Source organism: Equus przewalskii, chromosome 2, assembly GCF_037783145.1.
Source record: "Equus przewalskii isolate Varuska chromosome 2, EquPr2, whole genome shotgun sequence".
NCBI lineage: Eukaryota > Metazoa > Chordata > Mammalia > Perissodactyla > Equidae > Equus > Equus przewalskii.
The window spans coordinates 117,254,370-117,281,533 of NC_091832.1; the positions used below are offsets into that span (position 1 = coordinate 117,254,370).

General features: G+C 52.8%; 1 protein-coding gene across 1 annotated transcript in view; it reads right to left on the minus strand.

Moving 5' to 3' along the window:
- Positions 1-9,304: 9,304 nt before the first annotated feature.
- HADH (hydroxyacyl-CoA dehydrogenase) overlaps positions 9,305-27,164 on the minus strand; it is a 33,325-nt gene continuing 15,465 nt past the window's right edge. The window contains exons 4-8 of the mRNA XM_008529375.2: positions 23,332-23,458; positions 20,212-20,301; positions 16,795-16,867; positions 11,129-11,245; positions 9,305-10,149 (exon numbers count right to left, since the gene is read on the minus strand). Of these exons, the coding sequence (XP_008527597.1) occupies positions 10,031-10,149; positions 11,129-11,245; positions 16,795-16,867; positions 20,212-20,301; positions 23,332-23,458 (526 nt within the window). The 3' untranslated portion in view covers positions 9,305-10,030. The remainder of the gene's footprint in view (positions 10,150-11,128; positions 11,246-16,794; positions 16,868-20,211; positions 20,302-23,331; positions 23,459-27,164) is intronic.

The window sequence follows — 27,164 nt, forward strand, 5'->3', positions numbered from 1 at the left end:
GAAGTGTCATTTTTTTAAAGAGTGGATTTGGTGGTGGTGAACTAATCCGCAGGCCAGGCCGGAACCGGCTTGTCCATGCCGGGGCCACTGCTGGGGCAGCCTTCTCCAGGGACGGGCCAACGCCTGTCTCCGGGACAGGCAGTCCTCCAAGTTACCTGCACAGCGAGGACCCAGCCGCCTCTTTTCCCAGGTGTGGCTCTAAATCAGGGCCAAAGGGAAGGAGGGAGTCAGCACATTCAGGCAGGACTGATGCTCGTCCCTCGGGGCTCCAGCCGTCAGCCTCAGGCTCTCACGGCAAGTGTGCAGGTGCTTTCCATGGTCGTAGCTCACCGGTTCCCAAACCGGGCTCCCCAAATCAAGGTGTCCCTGTGCTGAAGGTTTTAATTCCCACTCGTTTCCCCAAAGGCACTATTTTCCCAATTTTGAGTTTGTATTCCATAATTTTCCTTTTAAGCTTTTATTATACTAGCATATAAGTTGGTATCTGATTTAGCAAAAACTGTTTTAAGTTTAAAACATCAGTTATTTCGTGGTCTTCCGCGGTGGTTTTCCATCGTTGAGCTAGTTAGAACTATCGATATCACTGGTCTAACTTAAATTTCTTGCTGATACTCTGGTTGTTTCCTTTTTTCAACCTTCAGTACAGCTGGGGCGCAGCTGCTGCCACGCTTGTAATCACCCTCCGCCTGCTGCACTTGAAGACTGCCGTTAAATCACACTCCAATTTTTCTTCTCCGGGCTAAGTAACCCCAAGTCCTCCAACCTTTCATCATCGGCCCTTTAATCATTTTCATTACTATCCTCTGGAACCTCTCCAATTCCTCTTCATTTTCATCCTAAAAACTTGAACCAGGGGAGTAAAGCACATTATGTTCAGGAGACCTACTTGTTGTAAAGGTTTCATATTCATTTGAAAATTATCTGAGTTTTCTTAATGTACATGAACCAAGTAGTTACAACTGTCTTGACTGCCTCCATGCTCTTTTCAGGCGTTAACTAGAAAATCCAACCAAATGGGGTGACATCCAAAAAAAGGTGCCGTTTAACTGCTGCTTTTGGGGGGAAAAAAAGTTACAGTGACACATTGGCTCTTCTGGAACCTAGAAAGGAACTGATTCATAATCAAAGTCTGTTTGTTAAGTGAACAGCAAGCACACGGAGCCCGCTCGGGTCCTGCTCCCTCGGCTCTTCCTCCTCTACGTTTTTATGACAAGGAGTGAGTAAACCATGTTGGAAGAGCGGGCTTTGTGGATCCTCTGAGCAGCTGTTCCTTCCACAAACTTGGTCCCCTCTTAGTTTTCTGTATTTCTTACAGAATAACTTTCCCCACATAACTTTGGTGTCATGACACAGGGCACATTATTGGCCCATTCTGCCAAATTCCTGCTTTGTGCAGGCAGGACTGCCGGGGAAGGAGAGTCAAGAGCCCCCCGGAGGGAGAGAGCAAGGGAAGCATCCCGGGGCCTGTGGGCAGAGGGACGCTCCTCCCACCCCTGCTTCTGTTGGATCTGGGAGTGACGTGGCTCCTTGCTGCAGCAAGCTCGGAGCTGAACTGTGTGCCAAGAGAGGAGGATGGGTCGGCTTTCTTTCTGGAAAGAAGAGCCTTTCTGTGAGGTCACAGCTGGCACGTTGGTCCTTACAAAGCGGTGTTTTCCCCCTGGTTTTTGTTTGGTTGCTAGGGTTGCCGGCAGCTACCTGTTTAGCTGGAAGGCACCTTTGAACTGTTTCACAACCACAGCTGTCCTAAGGACAATACTATTTTCCTCTGTAGTTTGCTCTAAGGCTGCAACAATACGAAAACCTCTCATCAAGGGCTCGTGAGCAATAACAAGATGTCTGTGGCTTTCCTTTTCAAGGGGAAAAGTCATGAGGGGAGTAATGCATGGTTTTGACAGAAAAGAGAAACTTAAATTCCACATGACATAGTTGTTCTACAAATTACTTTTCCTATGTCTGACACAGAATGTCGTCTTTCATACATGGAAACCGGGGGAATTTTAAGAGCTGCCCTGTGAAACCTCACTTCTGGTTCTGATAAGAGGTTAATGTCCAAAATAGATAAAGAACTCATACAACTCAAGAGCAAAAAAAAATCCTATTTAAAAATGGGTAGAGGATCTGAATAGACATTTTTCCAAAGGAGACATACAGATGGCCAACAGGTACGTGAAAAGATGCTCATCATTGCTAATCATCAGGGAAATGCCAATCAAAACCACAACGAGATATCACTTCACACCTGTTAGGATGGCTTTTCTCAAAAAGACAAGACAGAAGTGCTGGGAGGATGTGGAGAAAAGGCAGCCCTCGTGCACTGTGGGTGGGAGTGGAAATTGGTGCAGCCACTGTGGGAAACAGTGTGGAGGTTCCTCAAAAAATTACAAATAGAACTACCACATGATCTAGCAATTCCACTTCTGGGTATTTATCCAAAGGAAACAAAAACTAACTCGAAAAGACATCCGCACCCCATGTTCATTGCCACATTGTTTACAATAGCTAAGACATGGAAACAACCCAAGTGTCCACTGATGGAGCTTGAGGGCATTATGCTGAGTGAAATAAGTTGGAGAGGGCAAATACCATATGATCTCATTTGTTTGTGGAATCTAAAAACAAAACCCAAAAATCCCCAGAACTCATAGATAACAGAACAGACTGGTTGCTGAAGGTGGGGGAGGGATGGGTGGAGGGGGTCAAAAGGCACAAATTTCCAGTTACAAAATAAGTCGTGGGATATAGTGTACAACATGGTGACTAGAGTTGATAACACCATGTTCATATTTCAAAGTGCCTAAGAGAGTCAATCTTCTAAGTTCTCATCACAAGAAAAAATTTTCTAACTATAATGTGGTGACGGATGTTAACTACACTTATTGTGGTGATCATTGCACAATATAAACAAATGGATTATGTTCACATCTCAAACTAATATAATGTTATATGTCAATTATACCTCAATTTAAAAAACACCTAACTTCTAGGGAGACATACATATATACACACGTAAACTTGAACCGCTTTTTAATAAAAACTGCACAGTTTGACTGCAGTTAAGCATCTTAATGTGAATAGAAGGATGCGAGTCTGCTGGCCGCTTACATGAGTGTTGTGGGAACAGCAGGTGCATCCGTGGTGCTGCCTGTCGCTCATGGGGACCATTTGGAAGGTGCTGTTCACTGTCTGATGGGAAAACCTAGAGTATCTTACTGTCCAGCTGGGAGTGGTTCTGAGGGAGAAGAGAAGAAAGGGTGTGCCAAGAGTGCTAGTTAAAATAAACATTACTAGCACAACCAACCGAACGTAGAACCTTACACTTATGAGGTGACGTGGAATTAGTAACTTAGAGTAGACCTTGAGGAACTCACAAATGAAAACTGGCTCTTTACTCACTTGCCCCTGTGAAGACGTGGTGCTCATGTTGTTTGCCATCAGCAGCGTCCTGGATCTCAGTCAACTGGTCTTAGAAAGAAAGGGTCGAGGCACTCATTCCATGCATTCTCCTGAGCACCTGCCCATGGGCTACGCCGGAATGACTGTACACTAGAAAAATGTTTCACTGATGGTGACCCTGCTCGCCATCTGCATCTGCTGTAACGGGCTAGCATCCTTCTCCCCTGCAGGGCAACGTGGACTTTAGCAAGCAGCTCCCACAGCGGGATGAGGCGCAAAGCCCAGGTTTGGAGTCGCACCGAGCTGGACAGTGTCCACTCCTACAGCTCTTGCATGGGGCACCCCTCTGAGCACGCTTCCTCGGGGGCTCAGCGAGGGTCTCACTGACCTCGACAAGGGAGGGTGGCAGGTGAATGAGGGAGACGCCAGCACAGAGGAAACCACTAATATGTGAATTTCCCCTCGAATTGTTTTAAATTTCTTGTCCTTCTTAAAAAACGTTTTTGTATTGTCTGTAGCTGTAGAACATGTGAGCATAATTCTGCCCATGGAAGCAGTTGGTAACCAGGACTAACCAATCTGTTTTGGAGCAACAATCAAGGAAATACTTATACAAAAGGGACAGAGTCTGGATTTTATTGGGTCATCTACACTGATGTGTTCATTAAGTATTTTTCCTAATTTATAACAGCTTGAGATGTTACCAGCTAAGTTCATTAAATTCTTGATCTCCTTAATATGTATGGGAGAAATTGATAGAAAATGTATCATTTCCAGATGGAACGAGAACACTGCATACGAAGACCGAACCACACAACCGTTCCTCTGTAGTCACAGAGGAATTCGTCACTTTCTCTTCACCTTTAACTGGGTAGTCTCAGAACTTGAACTCAGTGCAATCACTGAATTCTGTTCTACGCTGTAATGATACTTTCTCCCATCAGCAAGAAGGTGGGAGGCAACCAGTCAGATGGAGCCCCACAAACTGGCCTGTTTGTTCACACAGGTCCTTTCAGAGATAGCTCAGCCAGCCACTGCTCAGCTGGAGAAGGGAGCACGGTCGCAGTGCAGCCTGCCCTCTGTGCCGGCCCTGGAGACACCTTGCTGCCCACAGGGTGGATGAGCGCCCAGCAGTGCCTGCGAGCTCTCTCATGTGCCTCCCATGTGCCGGCGTCTGGCACAGACTGTACCTGCCCCAGCTCGAAGGCTCCCGTCAGCTGGCCTGCTCTCTCCTCTGGCACCTAGTCTGAGAGAACTAACCTATCTGGGCAGCCCTTAGAAAAACTGGCCTGTTTGCGTGTCCTCTGGACCCAAATGCAACACTCAACATTGTGGCCACTCCAACTTTCATTCTGAAACTTGACGATGATTGTCTCTTTTCTCCCCTAGAGTCTTTCCCCCGGAACAAGGTCTCTTGGTCAGTAGGCATGGGGAATTTCAAGTGGGGATCAGAGACCAGAGGAGGCTCTGGTTCCCAGGGGAGGGGTGAGCAGGGGCTGCATACTGCCCAGCGGTGAGATGTGCTGTCCCTCCCAGACCTCCCAGCATTTGGGATTACCTGTGCTTTTAACCAAAGGATGCTATGAACTAGTTCTCTCCTAGCAGAAGACGACCCCCAACACATGAGACTCAACAAGAAAGGGAGGACAATCGAGAAAAATCGAGACATCAGCATTCATAACTTTACCATAGGCCTATGACTTGTAACAACGTCGTGCCAGCCGCTGGCAGGATCCACCATGAGGCGGAGTGCCAGGGGAGCTGCCTCCCTCTCAGCATCCCCATGCACGGCGGGTCGGCAGATGAGGGTATGTGCACAGGCTCGTCTCCACCAGAACTCGGATGTGGGGCGGCAGCTCTTCGCCGACTCCTGCTGTGCGGCACATTTTCATCTGACACCAGATCAGCAAGAGCTTCTCACTCGGGGAAGCAGCCTGAGGGCAGAGGGCTCTTCTCCCCAGCTGTATTCTGAGGGCTGACCACAGCGGGCCCGGACAACCGCATGCCCGCCCGGTCGCGCCACCCATCCGCACGGTGGAGGCCACGGGTGCTCAGCACCCTCACGCTGCTTTAACATTGAGGCTAAAAAGCTCTGGAAATCTACCCTCCCAGGGTGTAGCCAAGACCTCCACAGAGCTGGGAATGAGCCACTGAGGGGCCCAGCTGTCCGAGCGAGACAGTCTAACGTCTCCTCCTCCCCCAGCACTTGTTTCGGGCTTCAGCTTCCTGTCTTCTGAACCTGATCTTTCTGCGTCAAGCGGCTGCTGAGGAGGAGTGCTGGCATATGGGGCTCCTGCACTCATCTTTTTACCAGGAGGCCCCACAGCTTGACTTCTAAGACTCTTTAGGACGACTCGGGCTTGCTCCCAGTCTTCGCCCACGCCCCCAGGTGGAAAATGTCCAGCACTCTCTGTAAGCCTGTGGGTTTTCAGGAAGTATGGCTTTCCTCCAAAGTCGGCAGAGAGAAGGGCGCTGGTCACAACTAGCCCATTAGGCCAGGCAGTGTGCTCGACACCTGATACCCAGCATCTCATTTGGTCCTTGACAAGCCTATGGGATAGGTTCCATCATTTTGCCCATTCTACCAGATATATCCAGAAGACAGATAAGCCCCCTGGGTCACACAGCTAAAGAGGGTGGAGCTGAGCACTAGAACCCTAGTCTGTTTAATTCCAAAGCCCATGGTGTTAATCCTTTATATGGATTAATTCCGTAACAGCTACACTTGGCGATTTTAAATCAAACATTGAATAGAATTTGTATCGATGCAAATTTTCTTTCAGGAGTTAAAATTTGTTCTGCCATAGAAATAAAAACTGCAACTATGAAATATTGAGATTTACCTTAATAATAGAACTCACACAACCAAATGGGTTGAAAGTACAGCAATGCTTCCACCGTTCAAAGCATTTTTTTAGATTACTATTTATGTCACATCAATGCCTGTTTACAGGAAAATCAGTCCCACAAAATTATAGCCACTCCTTGTATTTTTGGTAAGACTTAATTGGTTAGTGACTTAGGTTGAAATGTTAAAGGGATTAAAACAAGGTGGAACAAGACAAAAGCTGGTTTCAAATGTGTGAAAAGTACAACTTGCAAACCCAGAGAGAAAGCCCAATTAGCGCATGTTGTAGGAGCCGTAACTAACGACGTTAGTTCTAGAGTCTCTGACCACCAGTGGCCCAGCCTCAAACGAGTTCTGAAAGCTGGCGTGTTAGAGTGAGCAGGCTTACTATACAATGGCACCCAGTGGGGAATCGTTTTAGACCCCCAGGTGTTTTAGACTGAGGTTCCTCAGTTCCCAGATCTGGTCCCACCGGAGCCCCACGCTGTGCCATTCAACAGCCCTGACTGGAAACAGACCTGACAACTGAGAAGTCGGCCAACTGTTCTCCCTGAGAAACTGTTATTAACAGGGAATCTTACGGACACTGAAAGGCCACCATTCTTATTTTACAAAGACATCTTCATAAGCACTAACACTACCCTCCAGAGAACTCCACCTTCTAAACATAACTGAAATCCAGGTGCCGGCTATGCTCAGAGGCTCAGTTATTTTTTTTTCAACAAGCCATTTCATCAACTCTATGGGTTTTTTTTATTATTATTATTGAGGTCCTAATAGTTTATAACATTGTGAAATATCAGTTGCATACTGTCAGTCACCATATAAATGTGTCCCTTCACCCTGTGTGCCCACCCCCGACCCCCTTCCCCTCTGGTAACCACTAATCTGTTCTCTGTCCATGTGTTTATCTTCCCCACAAGTGAAATCATGTGAATGTTATGTTTATCTTTCTCTGGTTTATTTTGCTTAACACAATACCCTCATGGTCCATCCATGTTGTTGCATATGGGACGATTTTGTCTTTTTTTATGGCTGAGTAGTATTCCATTGTATATATACCACATCTTTTTTATCCATTCATTAGTCGACCGGCACTTAGGTTGCTTCCACGTCTTGGCTATTGTGAATGATGCTGCAATGAACATAGAGGTGCATAAGTCTCTTTGAATTGTTGATTTCACATTCTTTGGGTAAATACCCAGTAGTGGGATAGCTGGGTCATATGGTATTTTTATTTTTAATTTTTTGAGAAATCTCCTGTATGTTTGGTTTTTTTTTGATTGGCACCTGAGCTAACATCTGTTGCCAATCTTCTTTTTGTTTCTTTCTTCTTCTCCCCAAAGTCCCCCAGTACATAGCTGTGTATTTTAGTTGTAGGTCCTTCTGGCTCTGCTATGTGGGATGCCGCCTCAGCATGGCCTCATGAGCGGTGCTAGGTCCATGCCCAGGATCTGAACCAGTGAAACCCCATGCTGCCGAAGTGGAGCACACAAACTCAACCCCTTGGCCATGGGGCCGGCCCTCTGGCTTTCTTTTTAATCTCAATTTTCATTTCTATTACAGGACTATAAACATCACTAAGAGGGAAGGCAAGAGAGAAGGGGGAAAGCATCCTCTTGACTAAAAACGGGGAGTTACTTTTGAAATCTGACCCAGACCCCTGGTGCTGTCTGAAGGAGAGTTCAGGGAGGTGAGTGGACAGCAGCAGTGAAGCCAGGCCCTGCTGCTCCGCCCGACTCGCCCTCTCTCCTGAACAGCGGCTGCCAGACCCCGGAGGCCGGCCTAAGCCCCTGGGGCTTCCTGCTGAGGCTTCCTTTGCAGCCCAGGCGGTGGCCACCGGCAGTAGTTGGTCCTTCTTTGGAAGCGGAGGACCTGACCGGTGCTTCCTTCTCCCCACGGAGCTCTCGGTGGAAGCAGCTGTGCTCACCCGCGGAGCAGAGGCCTGGGGATGGCGCTGAGAAGCCACTCTCAACTCCGTGTTTAAGAAGAGGATGTTCAGACTTCCCTCCTGATCCCAACATGATGCCCGGAGAAGACTTTTGAAAACGACACAAGAATGTTGAGAGGCCAGGCCTTTGGCCTTTCAGGCAGGCTAAACATGCCTGTGAAAACCTCAGCCAGCAAGGATGGCTGCCCCCAGCCCCGAGTCCTGGCAGGCTGACGGTCCCAACCCCGAGATCCCTCCTTCCTGCAGTGCAGAGGCCAAGAAGGAGCCCTGCCACTTCCAGGACAAGGGCCCACGTCCTTCGGGCACTCCCGTCAGAGAGAGAGGAAGTGAAGCCCCTAAGCCCAGGGCTCATGTCAAAGGTCAGCGCCAGCCTGAGCACAAGCTGGCGGCCAGCAGACCACAAGGGTAACCTTCAGTCACGGAAACGGTGCTGGCGTCACAGGTGCTTCCTTTTCTCGTTAGGAAACATAAGAATAACCTGAAAGTTTCCTAAACCGGGCTCTATTTGTGGTAGAAAGATATGTACATATTTATTTTCCCATTATGTTATGGTAAGATTCCAGTAAAAAAAAATTAATAAACTCCCTTCTATCAGTCATGAAATGGAGTGGAAAAAACTCTCAACCATTAGAACTGTGACCCAGGACACCAGACGGGTTGGCCATTTCGAGGACAGTCCTGTTTGAAAGTTTGGATTTGAGATCTTCAAATTTGCTGTTTTGTATTTAATTTTATCATCAAAACCTGGCTCTAATCCCAGCTCTGCTACAAAATTCTGGAGCCCGTGGGCACAGCACTTAAGGTGCCAACGAGGCCACTGGCCCTCAGGGTTTCTGATGCTCTTCCAGCTTCAAACTGCCATCTTGAAGACACTTTCTCAAGCCAGTGATCAAAAGAAGCTTATGTTGCACTACTTTTCTTTCTTGGCAAAGAAGAAACAGATGTTCCTTAAACACTGTCTTCTGTGCCCTTGTGGTCGCTCTCCTGGTAAGAAGGCTGGAGTGGCAGCTGCCGGGGGCTGCATGTGACCGCCACCCCGGCCCGGGAAGATGCGGGACATTCCTCCCTAAATGATCACTCTTTACTTTTATAACCATTTAAGCACACTATGATTTTAAATTATACATGTGTTTATTTCGATTCAAATTTTCATAGGTTAAAAGACTGCATTTCATTAGAGTCGATTTACAGGCAGCTTGCATCAATGATTTGTCACGGAAAAAAGAGAGACAGACAGTCATCATTCAGATTTCGGGTGTGAATGAAACCTCTTCCTGCAGACCAGGCACGGGAGATGGTCCCCCCACTCTGGCAGCAGCGTCTTGAGGATGAGCTGGAGAAGGACGCGACATCTCACGTCACCCCCGGCAGGCAGGGCCAGGCCTGAAGCAGCAGGAGCCAGTGGTGGCGCAGGCCCGGGCCAGAGCTGCTCATGGCAGCGCCTCAGACACACACGCGATGGCTCTCGACACTGCTGCGAGCAGGGACGGACACAGCATGCCCTCGGAGGAAGTGCTTCCCTTCACAAGGGAACGAATTCAGGCAATTATTCACGAAAATGACAAGGTTCAGAAGAAATATTTGCTCCAAGGCACCAAGGGTGTAAAGCTTTTTAGAAAATACACAGAAACAAACAGACTAAAAAAGGGAATTAGTTCTCAATGGAGAAATCTGCCGTTACTGTAACTAGTGTAAATAATTACTTCAGAGAGATTACAATCAAGATGCACACAGGACAGACTGTGCCATGGGAGGGAACCTCTGACCCAAGGGTGCTCCTGGGCGCCCGAGGGCTGCTGGCGCTCCGGGGTTCCTCCGGGAGCCAGAGAAGCTGCGCATCACTTGTATTTGTAATATCCTTCTCCAGTCTTCTTGCCAAACTTGTTCTCCGCCACCAGCTTATCCAGGGACGAGCTGGGCTGGAACAAGGGGTTCTTTGCATCCATTTCATGCCACCCTATTGAGAGAAGGGAAAGGGCTTAGGATGAAGGGCTGGGTTTGGCATTCCCAGGGCCGGTCTAGAGGCAGAGCCTGGGGAGAAGGCCCCACTCTGTGGTGGGAGAGCTGCTCGGGCCAGCACCAGCAGAGACCGAAGGCAGGCTGAGCTGGCGCAGCCACATGGGCCCCAGAGCAGGTGTTCTGCCCTTGGCTGCACTGCTTGAATCCTGGTTCCACCATGGCCCTCCTCTTGGTCCAGGCCGTTCCTGGAAATCGCTGATGCCAGAGGCCCAAGGACACAAACAGAACCCATTAACCTGCTGGTTGGACCCCTGGGTGGCCCAGTGAAACAACTTTCAGAATACAAGCTAAAAATCTGAATTTGCTGCCATTGGGATTTTGCATCCTCATAAAATTCAAAAGTTCACGCTTCAATTAGAACCCTCTTTGCTCCTCCCAAATACATAACTATTTTTGTGAAATTTGGTAGTATGAGCTACATTCAACTTCAGTAGTCCAATTTCAGTAATTATTTTTACCCTGTCCTCAGAGCCACCATAGTGAAATGGACACATTTTTAAACGCTGGGTATCTTGACTGCAGTGGAGGCTGCAGAGATGGCACACGTGCAGAAGGACACGGGGTAGTGATGTCAGCTTCCTGGTGTTGTTGGACTGCAGTTATGTGAGATGGGACCACTGGGGAAAGTGGGCAGAGGGGCACACAGGACCTGTCTGTGCTATATCTGAAACTTCCTGCGAAGCTATAATTATTTCAAAATGAAAAGTTAAAAAAAAAGTGACCATGTGAGGAGACACCAGGCAGTCACGTCTTTCCTTCTCCCGCCCTCTACTAACTTGAATCTTTATGCTGGCAGGGCAGGGCTCTGAAGGCCCACCAAGACCCCTTATAATTTCTTTTTAAAATAGGCTTATAATTCATAGTTGAGAGACTACCTCAACCCAATTACAGAGACAACAGAGAATTCCAACTCCTACCGTCCAAGATGAACTTTGTGGTATCCAGCCCAACGTAATCGAGAAGTTCAAATGGGCCCATGGGGTACCCGGCACCCAACTTCATAGCCGTGTCGATGTCCTCCTTGGATGCGTCACCTACAGGAAGAGGGCAGCACTGAGTCTCCACCATCGTGCCCACAATTCTCCTCGTCATGCGGTTATCCCAGAATTACTGGAGTTCCACATATTTGCAGATTCAAAACACATCTGGAGTCAGGATTTCTGGTGTGGGTAGATTTTGTCTCTGAGGTACATGCCAAATAGGTCACCAGATTTTTGAAGCTATTCCGCCAAGCTCTTCTGAGAGGTGTGTTCTAGGCCACTGCCAGTGTTCCCAGAGACGCCCCGCGGCCTGGAGACACTCGTACTTTCCAACACACTGGGATGCTCCAACTCCACAATGATTTACTAAAATAGCACTTAGAGCCAGAGCATATTTTTGATTGATAAATGGACTTTTTTCAAAAAAGAACTAAACATAAAATAACTCATGTTTTTGTACATATTGTATGTGTACTTTTTTGCCCAGCTTTCTTTCTCATTTCTTACAAGTAATGAGTATTCCTGTGGAATCGCATTCACATAACCCTTCAGTCAAGATAACATTTAAAGACAAGCCCAGACCTGACACGGAACTGCCCGCGCATTTGAGAGTGTTGAGCAGACGAAGACAAGGGCCCGTGTGCTTCTTCCTTGGAATTTTATCCTTAACGTACTGTCCTTAGGCCACAAGAGGTCTTTACAGAGAAAAACGTGTCCCCTTTCTCCAAAATCGGGAAAGGAAACAGTCTGTAACAAGTGGCTATCTAGGATTTTGTCCTAAACATTAAATAAATGGTCAAGTATACTAAAGCTAAGAAAAAAAACTTTAAAATACTCAGATTTTATTTCATATAATATAAAAATATTTCAGATTTTAGGCACAAGGAACAGCGACTACTTAAACGTCTACAGACATCCTTTTTCAAAAGCATATGAAGTCCTAAAGTAATGCCTAAAGATTTCAAGGCAGGTCAAGGTGACTGAAATACCAACAGACGTTTCTTCTGGGTGACATCGGCAGTACTGCACTTACTGACCGACCAGAGGACCCTGAGGCCCACGGCTGGGTGTCAGCCGTAGAGAGCAGAGTGCAAAGACGACCGCAGACGCCAGTGCATCAGGGGGCCCCACTCATTCATCCAACCGCTTTTCACACCTGTCACGTGCCAGGCCCCGGAGCCCTGGACTGGGACAAACACAACAAGCATCAGGTACTCCTGACATAATGGGGGGACTTCGATGTAAAACCAAACGTTTCATCCTAACTAAGCTGGAGACTCATGTAGATTCAAGAAGATTCACACGGCTCTGTGTGCACAAAGATGGGAGCTTTACCCACACTGCTGTGTCTTCACCAAAACCACCAGCCAGGATGTCCTGGAGAGAATCCCAAGGGAAGAGTGGGGGGAAAGGCATTCCAGGCGGTGAGAACAGCAGTGCAAAGGTGGGAAGGAGAAAGAACGGGGCAGTTAAGTGGATTCTGCTGGGAGGAGTCCAGGACCCCGAAGCCTCTCCGGCGTTAGACCCCTGCTGGCCTCTCCGGCTCAGCACGCAGTGCCGGGCACCCTCTGTGCACAGACAACTGCAGGCCTCTGCTCGAGCGTCCTCTCACAGAGCAGACCCCACACGCACACCGGCAGCCGTCTGGCTCATGCCCACCTCCCGCAGCCCTGGCTGCAGCCTCCCTGAGCTCGTCTCCTGGTCACTCTGCTCTGGCCATCTCCCCTCAGGAGGGGATGGACCCCTCACAGCACACGGTTCCAACTCACCTGCAGCCTTTAACCTCATCTGTGTTCAAGGACAGACAGTGAGCCCTGGGGGCAAGACTGTAATTCCAGATTCAGAGACTCACTGGACTATTTCAAAACACAATGTGAAGACACAGCATATCAGAAAACAATCTGAACAGTTTTACAAAGGCAGCACAGCTCTAGAACTTCTGTTCTGAGTCATACAGAGCAAAAGAGGCAAAAAGAAAAGAGAGAGAAATAAAAGACACTGATTGGCGAGCGCAGTGGGAGTGGATGTGGTGCCGTGTTCCAGACCCATGGTGCCTCAGCTTCTGCAGCCAAGCTCTCCACTGAGAACCCGACGCCCTCCCCCGAGATGTGCGCGCACACAATCGTGCGTCAACCTAGGAGGGCCACGGGGGCTGCCCAGGTCAGGGCTCTAACCCCAGCAACAGAGACCAGCCCGCTGGCTGAACTCCCAGAGCCTCTATCTGTGCGCCTGGCAGCCAGGGACCTGCTCCAACACGTGGCTTCTGGTGGCTCGTCGGCACCGCCGCCCACCGTTCTTGGCGTTAACAACAAACCAGGGCCACAGCAACAAGGACCGGCACAGTGGGCAGCACAGCCACCATCCCTGCTTTATCAACAGCCACTGGCACCTGTCCCTACAAGCGCCTGGGTATGAAGGTGAGCCCAGTACCATCGCCACAGGAGACAGCAGCAGGGGGAGGACACCGGCCAGGAGGCACGGGAGAGAGGGGCACATGCCTCAGGGAGAGCTGGAGTGGATGGAGGGTTACGACAAAACAGGTATGAACGTGAGCACGCGGCTACCAGTGCCACAGGAGACAGCAGCAGGGGGAGGACACCGGCCAGGCGGCACGGGAGAGAGGGGCACGTGCCTCAGGGAGAGCTGGAGTGGATGGAGGGTTACGACAAAACAGGTATGAACGTGAGCACGCGGCTACCAGTGCCACAGGAGACAGCAGCAGGGGGAGGACACCGGCCAGGCGGCACGGGAGAGAGGGGCACGTGCCTCAGGGAGAGCTGGAACAGACGGAGGATTACAACACAGGCAGATCCACGTGCAGCACGAGGACCTTCAGGTGGGGCCTGTGAGCGAGGCAGGAGTGAGATGGGTGGTGATGGGAGGGACGGAGGTGAGGAGAAGGAAGGTCCCTGGCAAGGGCAGTGCATTTGGTGGGCTAGCACAAGCCGCTGAAGGTCTGGAGCAGGATGGCATACAGTGACTGGGGGACAGGCTCGTGACACTCCCGGGCATCAGCCAAGGGGAGCTAACCATGTGGCCCTACCACCCTGCCAGAGCTGACTCTGACCCGTCAGCCATCTGCAACTGGGCACCAGCCTGGTCAAAGGTCTGCAGAGTGACCGCTGACCCCGGGGGATGAAGGGGACCAACCCCACCGATCAGGCCTCAAGTACAGTGGGAACAAACGAGAGCAACAGAAAGAGTGAGGACAGGAGCTGAGGGACCACGAGCCTCAGTGGCAGAGCAGTGGTGAGGGGCCGTGAAGCGCCCCCAGACACCACGAGGAATTGGCAAGAAGCACTGGTGGGGCCTGTGGCATCCTGGAAGCTGGACCATTGCCCAGGAGGCCCAAGTGGACACCAGCTGAGATGACTGTCAGCTCTGACGCCCACACATCCTTCTGACGAGCCCGCACCACGAGGAGCAGCGTCCTGCCAACCCCAATCGCAGCATCTTGTGAATGCAAAGCACTCATGCTCCAGGGGTATCAGTCATGTCTGTTGTGAACCGAGTGTGTGTGTCCCCCCAGATTCATACACTGAAGCCCTACTCCCCAGGGTGATGGCATCAGGACAGGGCCTCTGGGAGGTGATCAGGATTAGATGAGGTCATGAGGGTGGAGCCCCCGTGATGGGATTAGTGCCCTGCAGGAGTCGGGAGAGAGCTTGTCCCCTCTGTCTGCTCTCCGTGGTGTGAGGACAAAGCGAGAAGCTCCCCATCTGCATGGGAAGAGGGCCCCCACCAGAACCTGGCCGTGCTGGCTCCCGGACCTCGGACTTCCAGCTCGAGAACTGTGAGAAATGAGTGCCTGTTGTACCCACCACCCAGTCTACAGTATTTTGTCACAGCAGCCCAGGCTGACCCAGACAGCGCTGTACAGAGACTTTCTCCCCAGACGAGTCCGGACAAGGCCAGCCTAAGCACACTCAGGGTGTCGCCACTGTGCGACTCTGCTGCCGGGCCGGGTTCCCCGGCTGTGGAGGTGGCTGGCGTGCGCCTCCTGCTGGCCCCCGTGGACGGCGTGACGCCTGTCAGCGAGCACAGCAGAGGCGGTGGGTTTGGAAGAGACAGAGGGGACGTGAAGTCTTCTGCTGCCTGAGGAGGAGCCTTGCTGAAGCAGCTGACCGGCACAGGCAGGGGAGCGGGGACGACAGGGAGAGACGAAGCGACAAAGGAGCAGACGTGGCAGGCAAGGGAGGGTAATCCAAGATGGCTTCAGGTCTCCGAGCAGAAGAGCAGGTGAACGGAAAGCGGCGGGCGGGCACGGAAGCCCCACTCTGTGTTGGCTGGAAGAGGGCAGAGCCTTGAGGTGGCAGAGGGGACGTGGTGAGAAGCCCGGGTGCAACACGGGAGCCCAGGCCATGATGGGCTTGCTGGGAAACAGCACCGCCCAGTCAGGGCACCCGGCTCCTCCAGCAGCATGTGCTCCGGCTCACAGGCCCCATGAGGGCCGCGGGCTAAGAGGCCAAGGGACGGCAGTGACAGGAGTCGAGGGCAGCGCCAAGGCAAACCGAGTGCTTGCCCATGGGGTCAGATCCCCTTCCAGCCTCAGCTCACAGGTGACGGCGAGGGTCACCTGCCCAGAAAGGGTCACCTGGCTGGGGGTCAGACGAGAACCTGGCCTTCAACTTACAGCCAGACATGCGCAAGTACAGCAAAGGGACAGGACATTTCAGCGAGGAAACCACCACTCAGAGGGGCTCCCCATGCTCCAGAACAGGCAAGGAAACCCCGCCTTCCAAGGTCAGGCAGGACGCTTCGCACCCTGTGAGGGGTAATTGGGCGTATTTGTTGATGGATAAATGCAGAGGTGTTGCGTTTGATCTCAGAGCAAAAGTGAGGCAAACGCTTCTATGAAACAGAAAAGTTTTAATATTTAAAGCACATTTTGAGGAAGCAAATGTGCTTTCATCTCCGGAAGAGCTGGTGTAAATGTTTTGTTTCAAACATGACATTCTCTGGAGCAAGCATTTGGGAATGAAGCAACCGAACACAATTACACTCGCTTGTCATCCAGTCCTGTTGGGACCTGTGCCTCGGAAGCAGACAGGATGGCCACCCTTCCAGAAATGCAGTGGGGAAGGAGGCAGGAAGTATACAACCTTCTGTAATCCGGGACCAAGTCTACAACAGGGACAATCAGTGTTTGTCAATCAACAAGCACTGAGGAAAACACTGCAGACCGTTCTCAAGGTTGACAAACCTGCATGCTTGCATCATTCAGTAGGGACCGAGGGGGGAGTCAGAACAGTCCCCACCACAGTTGCTTCCCGTCACCTGTCACACAGTCACAATCTTGGAACCTTAACAAACTTTAAAGGTTCCCTAGCCTAGTGATTTTTACCTTGTTATTATTATTATTTTAAGCAATAACCTTTTAACCAAAAGCAGAGGTCCAGGATAGAAACCTGGGCTACCATGCAATTGCTCTGGCTGGGCCTGCAGTGGGGCCCCGGGCACAGCTGAGTCACTCGGCTAGAGCATGGACGCTCCTCCCGACTGTGCATGGCCCAGCCCCTCCTACAGACCCTGCGTGACAACTCCAGAGAACAGGGCCAGGGCTGAGGCCCGAGGCTCCCGGTCGGCCAGGTCAGGACGCCTACCTCGTTCATACAGCCTGACCGCTTCCAGGAGGTATGGCACAAGGAGGCGGTTCACAATGAACCCAGGCGTGTCCTGGTTAAGGAGAGAAAAATAACAGTGAATTTTCACGGCACTTATCCCTTGTGAAGCCACAGATCGCCCTTCTCACCCGGATCATGTTGCCCACAGTTCTCAAGCTGGACATTTCAAGGTGCCAGCATAGCCTTACTGCTGTATTACATGACAGTTTATCCAACAATCACAGTACTTAAAAACACACAGAACCCCAGACGCCCCCTGCACTCTGAAATAAAGGCAGATCAGGTGGCGGAGTCACTAGAAAGAGCACGGCTTCGGGGACAGCAAACCTGGGCTCCCACTCTCACGCTCTCTGACCACACTTCATTCTGAAACTCAGCCTCATCCGTGAAACCACAGTAAGCAAGATACACCAGGAAACCTATATGCTATGCACACAGCCCCACGTGCAGGGGGGCCCCTGCCCTCCTCTCCTCTCCCTCACCCCAAAAGGAACCTGGAGAAAGTAACACTCCGTCTGGAACAATCCTCAGAGGAGCATCACCCCCGGGCTCCCTGGAGCCCTGCCTGGGCCACTCAGGATTTGCCCACTTGGCGCACGGGCCGAACGGTGGGGTTGGGGCTCGTGCAGGACTACTGAGCGGCCCCCCGGCAGTACACCACCTGAGACCCTTGCCCTGGACCGCACAGCCCTTTCATCATTTCCTCCTCGTGGCAACACTTCACCATCTCTCCTGGAGGCCAGAGTGGGATCTCTGCTCATCTCTTCCGGGGGCTTGTGGGGCAGGCCAGGCTGGTAACTGTCTGGTGCTACTTATGTGGCGCTGATGTCCATCAGGTGCACTGCACCCCACGTTTAACACAGGCGGTGACCTTCCTCGGGCAGAAATCCTCACCTGGCCCCAGGCCTGGTGTTTCGTTTCTAGCACAGCTAGGCAAGCCCTGGACATCGGAACGACAGAAGCCTCCTGCATCCTCCGACAGCTGACCTGACTGTGCTGTGTGGACGGGGAATGAAGCCAAGGGACCTGCACCTCCTTTATTCGGACAAGCTGAAGCCACCCCACTCCCCTCTCCATAGGAACACAGAGAGGCACAAAAGGGCTCCACCAGTTTAACCAAGATTGTATGAATGAAATGACGCTGATTTTATGACGAGGGCAAGAACACTTTTCAACTTCAAAAAAGTTATTGTAGGAACTCAGGAGAGGGTACCCAACTGCCTGCAATACACCACTTACAAGGCTGGAGATCAGACAGCAGCCTGGGGAAAAACATTTGCTCCAATTATTATAAACAGACTTTTCATAGAGATACTTAATATGGTCTACATAAAGAGCTCATGAGCTCAACGAGGAAAAAGTGCTGAAACACAAAATATTTAAATTCACTAGGAATCAAAGAAAGTTCATTAGAACAAAACAGCATTTTGCCAGTAAGATCACCGGCAAAGGGTTTTCCATCCTGGTAACATTCAGTGCTGCTGAGGACCAGAGGGGCTGATCCTCCCACGACACCGGCAGAGGGCAAAGAGACACAGTCCTTTAGTGAAGGAATTTAATTTTATGTAATCATACACTTGGCATTTTCATACTCATTTATCATTACTCGTGTATTTATTAAATATACTTATACACTGTACTTACTATGTGCCAGGCATGGTTCTAAGTACCTGACAAATATTCATTCATTAGTTCCTCATAATAATCCTGTGAGACAGCCACTATTATTACCTCTCTGTGAGGCAGAGGACACTGCGGCACAGACAGGCTGAGTAGCTTGCCCAGGTCGCACAGCTAATAAATGCCAGAGCCAGCCCTGACCCAGTCAGGCTGGCCCCAGAGCCCATGGCCTTCACCTTCTCACGCCACGCTCTCCCGTGAAGCCTCACTATGCAGAAAGACACCATCCAGGCACATTGATGCCCTTCCCTTCTCCTCTATCGAGTGTGGGGAACCTACAGTTCCACAGGCCAAATCTAGCCACAGCTGTTTGAGCAAGGTCCCCCTGGAGCCACAGCTGCCCTCGCTCCTGGTGCCCGTGGCGCAGCATGCCTGCAGCACGGCACAGCTGAGTGGCCACCAGGAGACACCTGCCCACGCCGTGTGCCTGTTGCCCCACTGTGCACAAAGCCCAGTCTCACGCGGCTGCCTCATGTAGCAAGGGCCTGAATTCCTGATCCAGAAAGATTCAGGAAGCCCAAAGGTGCTGCTGAGAGAAAGATGGTTTTGCTCTGGCGTGGCAAGGGCGGCTTCCAGGACCAGAGCTCCCAGCCCTGTGCCTGCTGGGGCCACTCGACGCGAGCACAGCTCATCACTCCATGGATCCAAGACCACCCCTGGCCCATGCCCGCCCTTGCACGCTCATGCCCAGCTTCTGGCCTGCGCCACACTGCTGTTCCCTCCCACACCACCACTCCTTCCTGCCACTATCACAGCATAAACCGGCAAGACAACACAACAATGACATCTGGGATCAGTGTGGTTTTTAACAATCCACAGGACCTAAAACCACAGAACTAAACAAAGAGCAAACAAGATCTCTAATAACACTGTCCTCCTGGCCTGGGAGGATGGCCAGTCCCCGCTCTCTTTGGCTACTGGGGTCCCATCAACAGATGACGTAGTCTGATGATTCATGAACAGGGGTTTCATGGGTTAATGCAATACTATGAGCTCCCACTTGGGACTATTTTAGAGAGCAAAAGTTTGCTAGGAGAAGAACACAGTGATACAAAAGACCATGGTCAGAAAAGTAGACGGCCTGTTTGTAAAAATCTGCAATGGTGTGGCACTTCTGACACGGATGCCCCTTTAGAAAGCTGCCTCATCATGTGGAAGCGTGGTCCTGAGCTCTGGAGGAAGTGCAGCGGAACTAAGGCAGGTGGAGAGACGGGCATGAGGACGCAGGAGGCGGGCTCCGCGCCCCACCAGGCTTCTCACTGAACAACCAACCAACCCGAAAGCAGCCTGCCGCTGACCCACCGGGGACTCGGCCTCTGCCTCATTGCTTCCCCCGCCACCTGTGGCGTTCCTCCTGAAGCAGAGCCCGGCTTTCCGCTGGGGACGCAGGGGACACGGGCTGGCCTGACACCCACAGCCCGGCTCCTGTGGCCCAGCAGATGCTGAAGCTGATGGGGAAACGAAACGGTGCAGGGAAACAGCCGTCCCCAGAGGACGAAGGCCGAGCTCAGGAGAAGCCCGAGTTCACTCTAGGGGATGCCCTGGGTGCTGTCTGGATCCAAACCGTCCGCCGGAGGCCTCAGGTGTGCTGAGGGGGCTTTCCTGGCAGGCAAACCAGAAGGGAGGGCAGCTGGCTCTGCACAGCCTGTCACAGGCCCGCGGGACACGTGCACCATCACCCGTCAGGAAGAAGTCCACCCAAGGTACCATCACTACCTTGCAAGAAACAGGATGCTTCCCCAGGGATCTGCTGAAGTCGATGAGAGATTCAAAAGTCTTCTGGCTGGTCATGGGCGTTTTAATGACCTGGAGATGCAAGACAGAGATGATCATCACAAGAGAGCCGGCCAGCGAGTTCAAGAGCGGTTCAAGGAAACACTGATCGAAAGGTCCACTCAGGTGGCAAAAACAACTTTTAGTCTCAGAATAGAAGGCAGGCTCAAGCCAGAAATAACAAGTTTAGGGGAGGACTTTAAGACTTTAAGACAGGGGAGGACTGCAGCCCGCACAAAACCAAGGCCCAAAGTATAGGCGTGCGTGTGTGTGCAGGCGAGGTTTACAGGCTTTGTCACTGACACAGGCCTGGGTTCAAATCCCCTGGCACCACTTCCGGCCCAGTGCCGCCAGGCATGTTTCTTGAACTGGAAATGACACTGAAACCTCTCCCTGACCTCAAGGACCCAAGGGGAGAAGAACAGAGTGAGACTAGGAGGCAGAGCGTTCAGTGCGGCTCCAGGAGGCTGCAGCGCTGGGGAGGCTGCTGGCTGTGCTGGGGTCTCGCTAGCTGATTGCTTCAGGGAGGCGAGCGGGGTCTGCAGGGAAGTGCTCTGTGGAGCCCGCCTCCTGCTACAAGGAGAACCGAGCGACAGGCCCAGGTCACAAGCATCCTCCCCAGGACTCCACCCTCGCCCACAGACGCCCCAACCTCGACAGCTCCCTTCGCTGCAGAACAGGCTCAGCCCACAGAGGAAGGCTCCCAGTGCCAGCACACAGGGCCTACGGCTGGGATGCCACCTGCCAGGCACCAGGAAGGCTCCTGGCAGCCCTCCTGGCCTCCTTGGAGGCGGCTGCTGGCACCCACCAGGGGCGGCCCCAGGCCCCCTGCTTGGCAGTCAGCCCTCAGAAAACAGAATTCCCCCGTCAGGAATTAGATTTTGGTAAATGGAGAGAGACTCAGGTAAGTTTAAACATAAAAAAATAGACACATAAATATGTGACATAAACGCGAGTTAAGGAACTTCAACAAGAGTCACAGCCAACAGGCTCTGCTTCTGCTTCAGCCCCTCCCACAAGCTGGGCGCGTCCCCCAGCCCTCCGAGCCAAGCCTGTCCCCGGGAGACGGGCGGTGTCCGTGGCCTGCAGTCGCTGTGCTAGGAGGCCGCAGGGAGCTAGTCCATGCAGGACGAAGGGTGCTGGGCTCACGAGGAGCATGAGGACCGTTCATGCAAGTGTGCTCCCAGCTCGGGCTGGTGGCTGCTGCGACACCGAGGAGGCAGACAAGTGGACAGAGAAAGAGCACCATGAAGGTGGGGAGAAGGCAGGGGGCGAGAGGGGCCAGAGACCGCTCTGCGGGCGGCACAAACCCACCCGTGCAGAGCCTTCAAAGTCTCCGTCAGAACTGGACACACGGAGCCAGGACAAAGGCAGCTCCCCGTGGGGTTTAAAAGTAACTTGTTGGTTTAAAGAAGTGAATACTGAAAGTTGTTCAACAGAAAGGATATTTATTCATTCGTTCATAAACCGAAATGTGCGGCAGATACTCTGCTTATAATCCCAACAGAGTCTGGGAGAAAAATAGATATAAATGAGTCCAGTTCCACACAAAAGAGAAGAGCCAATCAACTTACGCTACAATTCTTCTTGGTGCTCACCACCAGCAAGACATATGTGAGAGTTAAAGTTAAAGAATAAAAACCGAAGAGAGAACAGCACTTTTAGAAAACGTTGTCTAGAAAATGCGCACATTTGCTAAGCCTTAGCTGTTAACAACCAACGTGCTACATTTCCAGAGACACAGAGGGACGTTAGCAGATAAATGCAGTGGAAAACAGTAGAGTTTGAAGTGAATCTATAAAATGTCTCTATCTCCAAAACACAGGCGTACATGATCCAGTAACTAAAGAAGGTAATTAATCCCGACCGACTGGAACATTGACCCCTCCACCCCGCTTCTCTGCTCTTTCCTGCACAAGGATAAATGCTTTTCCTTCTGTTCCCTCACCCTTCCCCTTCATTCCTCAACTTCAAGAACAGCCTTAGGGGGTGGAGTCAACTGGCAGAAGCTGAGGAGCAACGTCAGTGGAACAGAGACGTTCCCATCGTGAGATGGGTCAGAGTCGTCCCCTGAGAGAAACTACAGGAAAATACAGTCACTGTTAAACAAGAAGGAACGCTGAGACCAGGGGGTGTGAGGCGATAAGGGGGGAAAGGGGCTCAGAGCCGGCGGCAGGGGGAACACGGACCCCGAGCCGCTCTCCAGGAGGCCCCCGCTGGCCCAGGTCTGCCTGGCCCCACAGCCCCCACACTTCGCATGGCAGGACCTTCTCATGCCCAGAGCAGATGCTACTTTAATGGCGGCTGCTCCGCAGACCCTGTCATTAGTCCCCCCGAAAAGGCAAGCTACCACAGTTCGGGTGCAAATGATCTACTGTGGCTCCCTAAGTCTCCGAGCAAGCAGCAGCAGCCCCGCAGGAACGCTGGGGCAGTCCTCCCCGGCCACGTCCCCACAGAGGGTTTGTGGTCAGGAGGTTCATGGCTGTCAGGAGCTGCTTCAATAGCTCTGATCACATATACAGGAGACGTGCCTCATCTGGGGACAATACCAAGGCCCTGTTACATGGGGTCGAGATCGTGCCAGGAACCACGGACAAGGTGGCACAGTGGCTCTTATGTAACACCAGGCTGTCTGATACGAATTCCATTTACAGCCTGGAGCCAACCGACCTCAATGAGACAATGTGAGCACATGTGGCTCCCCCCGGTCCCATCAAGCCAGTGGTCTTCAGTGCTGCCCCCCAGTCTGACCCTCTCTGCACTGCCCATCAGCTCTGGCACAAACAAGTAAATGACATTCCACAAAGTGAGCAGCCTTCCTGGACATCAGGGGCCAGAACACAGGGCTGCGAAGAAACAAAGCACAGGGCCTTCCTGGGTATTAGCTGCTTTTTCTTCCTTTGGCTCTGAAAGGACAGACGGCGGCCAGAGAAACACAAGGACAACCTTCCCTCCCATTAAAATCCTTTCAGTGCAATCCCCAGTGGCAGGGCAGGTGCGACTCAGAGAAGCAGGCCTGAGCTGGCAGAGCAGGCAGACGCGCACAGGCAGAAACCCACTGACCTCCACAAGCTTCATCAAGGGCACTGGGTTGAAGAAATGGAGCCCGGCGAATCGGTCCTGTCTGGTGGTGGCGTTGGCTATGCTTGTAATCTGCAAAGAGGAAGTGTTGCTGGCAAAGATTGTGTGTCTGTGGAGAGAAGGATGGTGGAATGAGTCCCATCTTTGGACACAGGGTGCGACGCACAAGGCGACGCACCCTGCCCAGAGCTGCTGTCAGAGAAAAGACACATCTTCACACAAGTGCTGAGATCAAGTGACCCGGCTCATTTAATTTAAAATGTTCTATTAAATAATTTAAAGGTTACCTGTTTCAAAGCATATTTAATCTTTACCAATCTTTCTGTAATTTTAGGGAGCAAAATTTCTCGTGTCTACTTGTACTAGATAATCTTCATGTATGTGAAAAAAAAGGAGGCAGCTGCTTAACCAACCTCAGCCACAAAAGGAACCCTAAGAGATCAAGGAGCAACGAAAGAAAGAAGGGTGCGCCCCAGACGCTCCAAATAAAACACCCAAGCCTCAGCAGCAACGTCTGATAATAAACACAAACTAGGATCTTTTCCCCTCAAGTGAAAAGCTTTACTTTTCCACCGAATTGGAATTAAAAAGAAAACAGAAGAAAACCAACACGGTGGAAAGAAGTCTGAAGGCGACACAGGCAGAGCTGGGGACGGAAGGATACACGTCTGTACTAGCTACTCTGCTCGTAAAACCTCCAGGAAAGCAGTACCGTCTTCTGTCGTGGATATAAAATATTAAGTTATTAGTTTTTAGAAATCCAACTGACTTAAACGAAAGTAACTTGTAAGACCAGGAAACCGAGGGTGCCGAAGGCCGGGGCTTCCCTGCAGCGCCACCTGGTGGACTCGCGGCGCTCTGCGGCCCCGACCCAGGCAGGGGAGGGTCCCTGCTCCCCGGATCCACCTGCGGACCGGGCGGTGGGAGGAGAAACAACGCGGAAGGAGGGCAGAGCCAGGGGGCCCCTCCCAGGCTCGCCAACACCCGCCTCTCAAACCACTTCCGACTCCGCCAGTTTAAAAGCAGATGGGCGGCTTTTCTTTTTTTTAAAAAATGACATTTTTGAAGTTTAAAATTCCAGTTTTCAAAGTTTTTTGCTTTTTGATCAACGTGGGAAATAATATAAACTACCGCCTATCCCAGAGAGCGATGAGAAGACCTCTGCAACCACCACGAGCGAGGGGCGAGGCTGACAGCGCCGAGCGGCCGCGCCCCCCGCGCTGACGTGATGCCTCCACAGGGCACCTGAAGGGCAACGCGCCCCCACAAGCGGAAAGGACGGCACATGGCTGGAGGGCACGTCCGTCAGAGGACAAAGCAGCACAGAGCCCAGGCCCGGCACTGTCTCCGCAGAGGGATGCCCGCCGCCTCCGGCAGACCCCGCCGCCTCCGGCAGACCCCGCCTCCCCTGCAGGCTCCGCCCTTCGGCAGGCCACGCCTTCCCTGCAGACTCCGCCCCTCCAACAGACCCCGCCCCTCCAACAGACCCCGCCTCCCCTGCAGACCCCGCCCCTCCAACAGACCCCGCCTCCCCTGCAGACCCCACCCCTCCAACAGACCCCGCCTCCCCTGCAGGCTCCGCCCTTCGGCAGGCCACGCCTTCCCTGCAGACTCCGCCCCTCCAACAGACCCCGCCCCTCCAACAGACCCCGCCTCCCCTGCAGACCCCGCCCCTCCAACAGACCCCGCCTCCCCTGCAGACCCCACCCCTCCAACAGACCCCGCCTCCCCTGCAGACCCCGCCCCTCCAACAGACCCCGCCTCCCCTGCAGACCCCGGCCCTCCAACAGACCCCGCCTCCCCTGCAGACTCCACCCCTCCAACAGACCCCGCCTCCCCTGCAGACCCCGCCCCTCCAACAGACCCCACCTCCCCTGCAGACCCCACCCCTCCAGCAGACCCCGCCTCCCCTGCAGACCCCACCCCTCCAGCAGACCCCGCCTCCCCTGCAGACCCCGCCCCTCCAACAGACCCCGCCTCCCCTGCAGACCCCACCCCCTCCAGCAGGCCCCGCCTCCCCAGGAGACTCCACCCACTTCCAGCAGACCCCCACCTCCCCCTGCAGGCACCACTCCCTCTAGCAGGCCCCACCTCCCCAAGAGACTCCACCCACTTCTAGCAGACCCCCACCTCCCCCTGCAGGCACCACTCCCTCTAGCAGGCCCCACCTCCCCAGAAGACCCCGCCCCCTCCAGCAGGCCCCGCCCCCCAGGGGCGGCGGGCTCTGCCAACGGCATCTGCACCGCCTGCCTCCAACACGAACACACTGCGGAGACACGGGAAACACGCAGGGCTGTCTTTATCTGCACAAGAATTACGCCCTCACATCTTCCGGGGACCACTCAACCCTCTGGCCCGTCTTTTGTCTTTCCCTTTCTAACACTCAGGTACCAAAACAGCGACTCCTCTCGAGCGTACTAACAGAAAACGGACAGCGCCAGCTTGCCGATGGCCGCGCGCCCCCAGGCCTCGGCATGGAGAACCCGACACTGCGGCCGCTCTGTCCCTGCCGGCCAGGGCAGGGCCACTGAGGGCCCAGCCAAGCGCGCTCGGACCATGAGGGCGCACGCCCTCCTCCTCCAGGACAGGCGCCTCATCAGGGCCTCCGCCCAGAACATCATTCCCGAACACTCGCCTCCCGTCATGGCATCCACCTGCACATCTCAGCAGGCGGTCGACAGAGGCGGAGACTTCAAATGGGCACGAGGGCGGGAGGGGGGCTGGCGGCTGGAGCAAAGTGCCCCTTACGGCATGTGCTGTCCTGTGTCCCGTGGCCCACATAAACTGAGGCACAGAGCCTAGTTCGGAGCCCAGCCCACAGCAGGCGCTCAGGAGATGGGAGCTGACTCTCCCCAACCGTCCTTCCGTTCCTCCATGCTGACAGAGGGCACACAGAGCTGTCCCTGTCACTAGCGAATGACCAACACTTCAATAACGGGGCAGGTGTTTTATTATCTTGGAGGGCTCCCTGCTGACTTGAGGGCCACGCCCCCACCCAGACGACCTGCTGTTCCTGTCCCAGGTTCCGCAGCAGCCCCTAAACGCCAGTGTACAGAGCGTGAGCATGCTGATGAGCAGAGTGAGGGACAGGGGACACGGAGACGGTCGGGTATGGCCTCTCCAGACACAGGCCACGCAGCCCTGGGGGTGACACTCCCACAGGCCTCTCTGCAGCTAGGTGAGGGGGTCTCTGTACTGCTGCTCAGTGCTCGCTGCCTAGGAATCACTGTTGCCGTATCTTACTCTGACACTCAGTTCCAACCAAGAAGGGTAAAGGGTGGCCAAGCAAGCCACAAGGAAAATGAATGAAGCAGGCAGGTGTCACACCTGCCAAAAGCCGAAAGTCAGACCCAACGGAAGCTCCGGATTCTGAGAACCAGGGCTGCGGTGTGTGCCAGCTTGCAGACACCACACAGTCCTGAGCCCCGCCCTCCCGCATGCCTGACCCACATGGGGCCAGCTCTCCTCTCCCATCCTCTGCCAGGAAGCCTGGCAAGAACTCCATGCTCCTTTAATGCTCCCAGGAGTGTTCTGGTCCAACCCAGACAAAGCCCGAAGCAGGAGAGTCCTGCGGAACTCCGTGTAGTCAGAGGCGTCCATTCCCTTCAATCACACTGTTGTTTGTGCCACCCAAGAACAGGGACATGCGAAAGTGCTCTAAGGTTCTTCAGCGACATTAAGGACATGCCCAGTGTCCTCCATCCTCTGGCCTGGGAGGGCCCATGACCCAGAGGCTGCAGGAGACAGAGGCCTTCCCAGATGGCCCCTTCATTCTACTGTGGGAAATGCCACCTCGTCTGGGGACAAGGACCAGA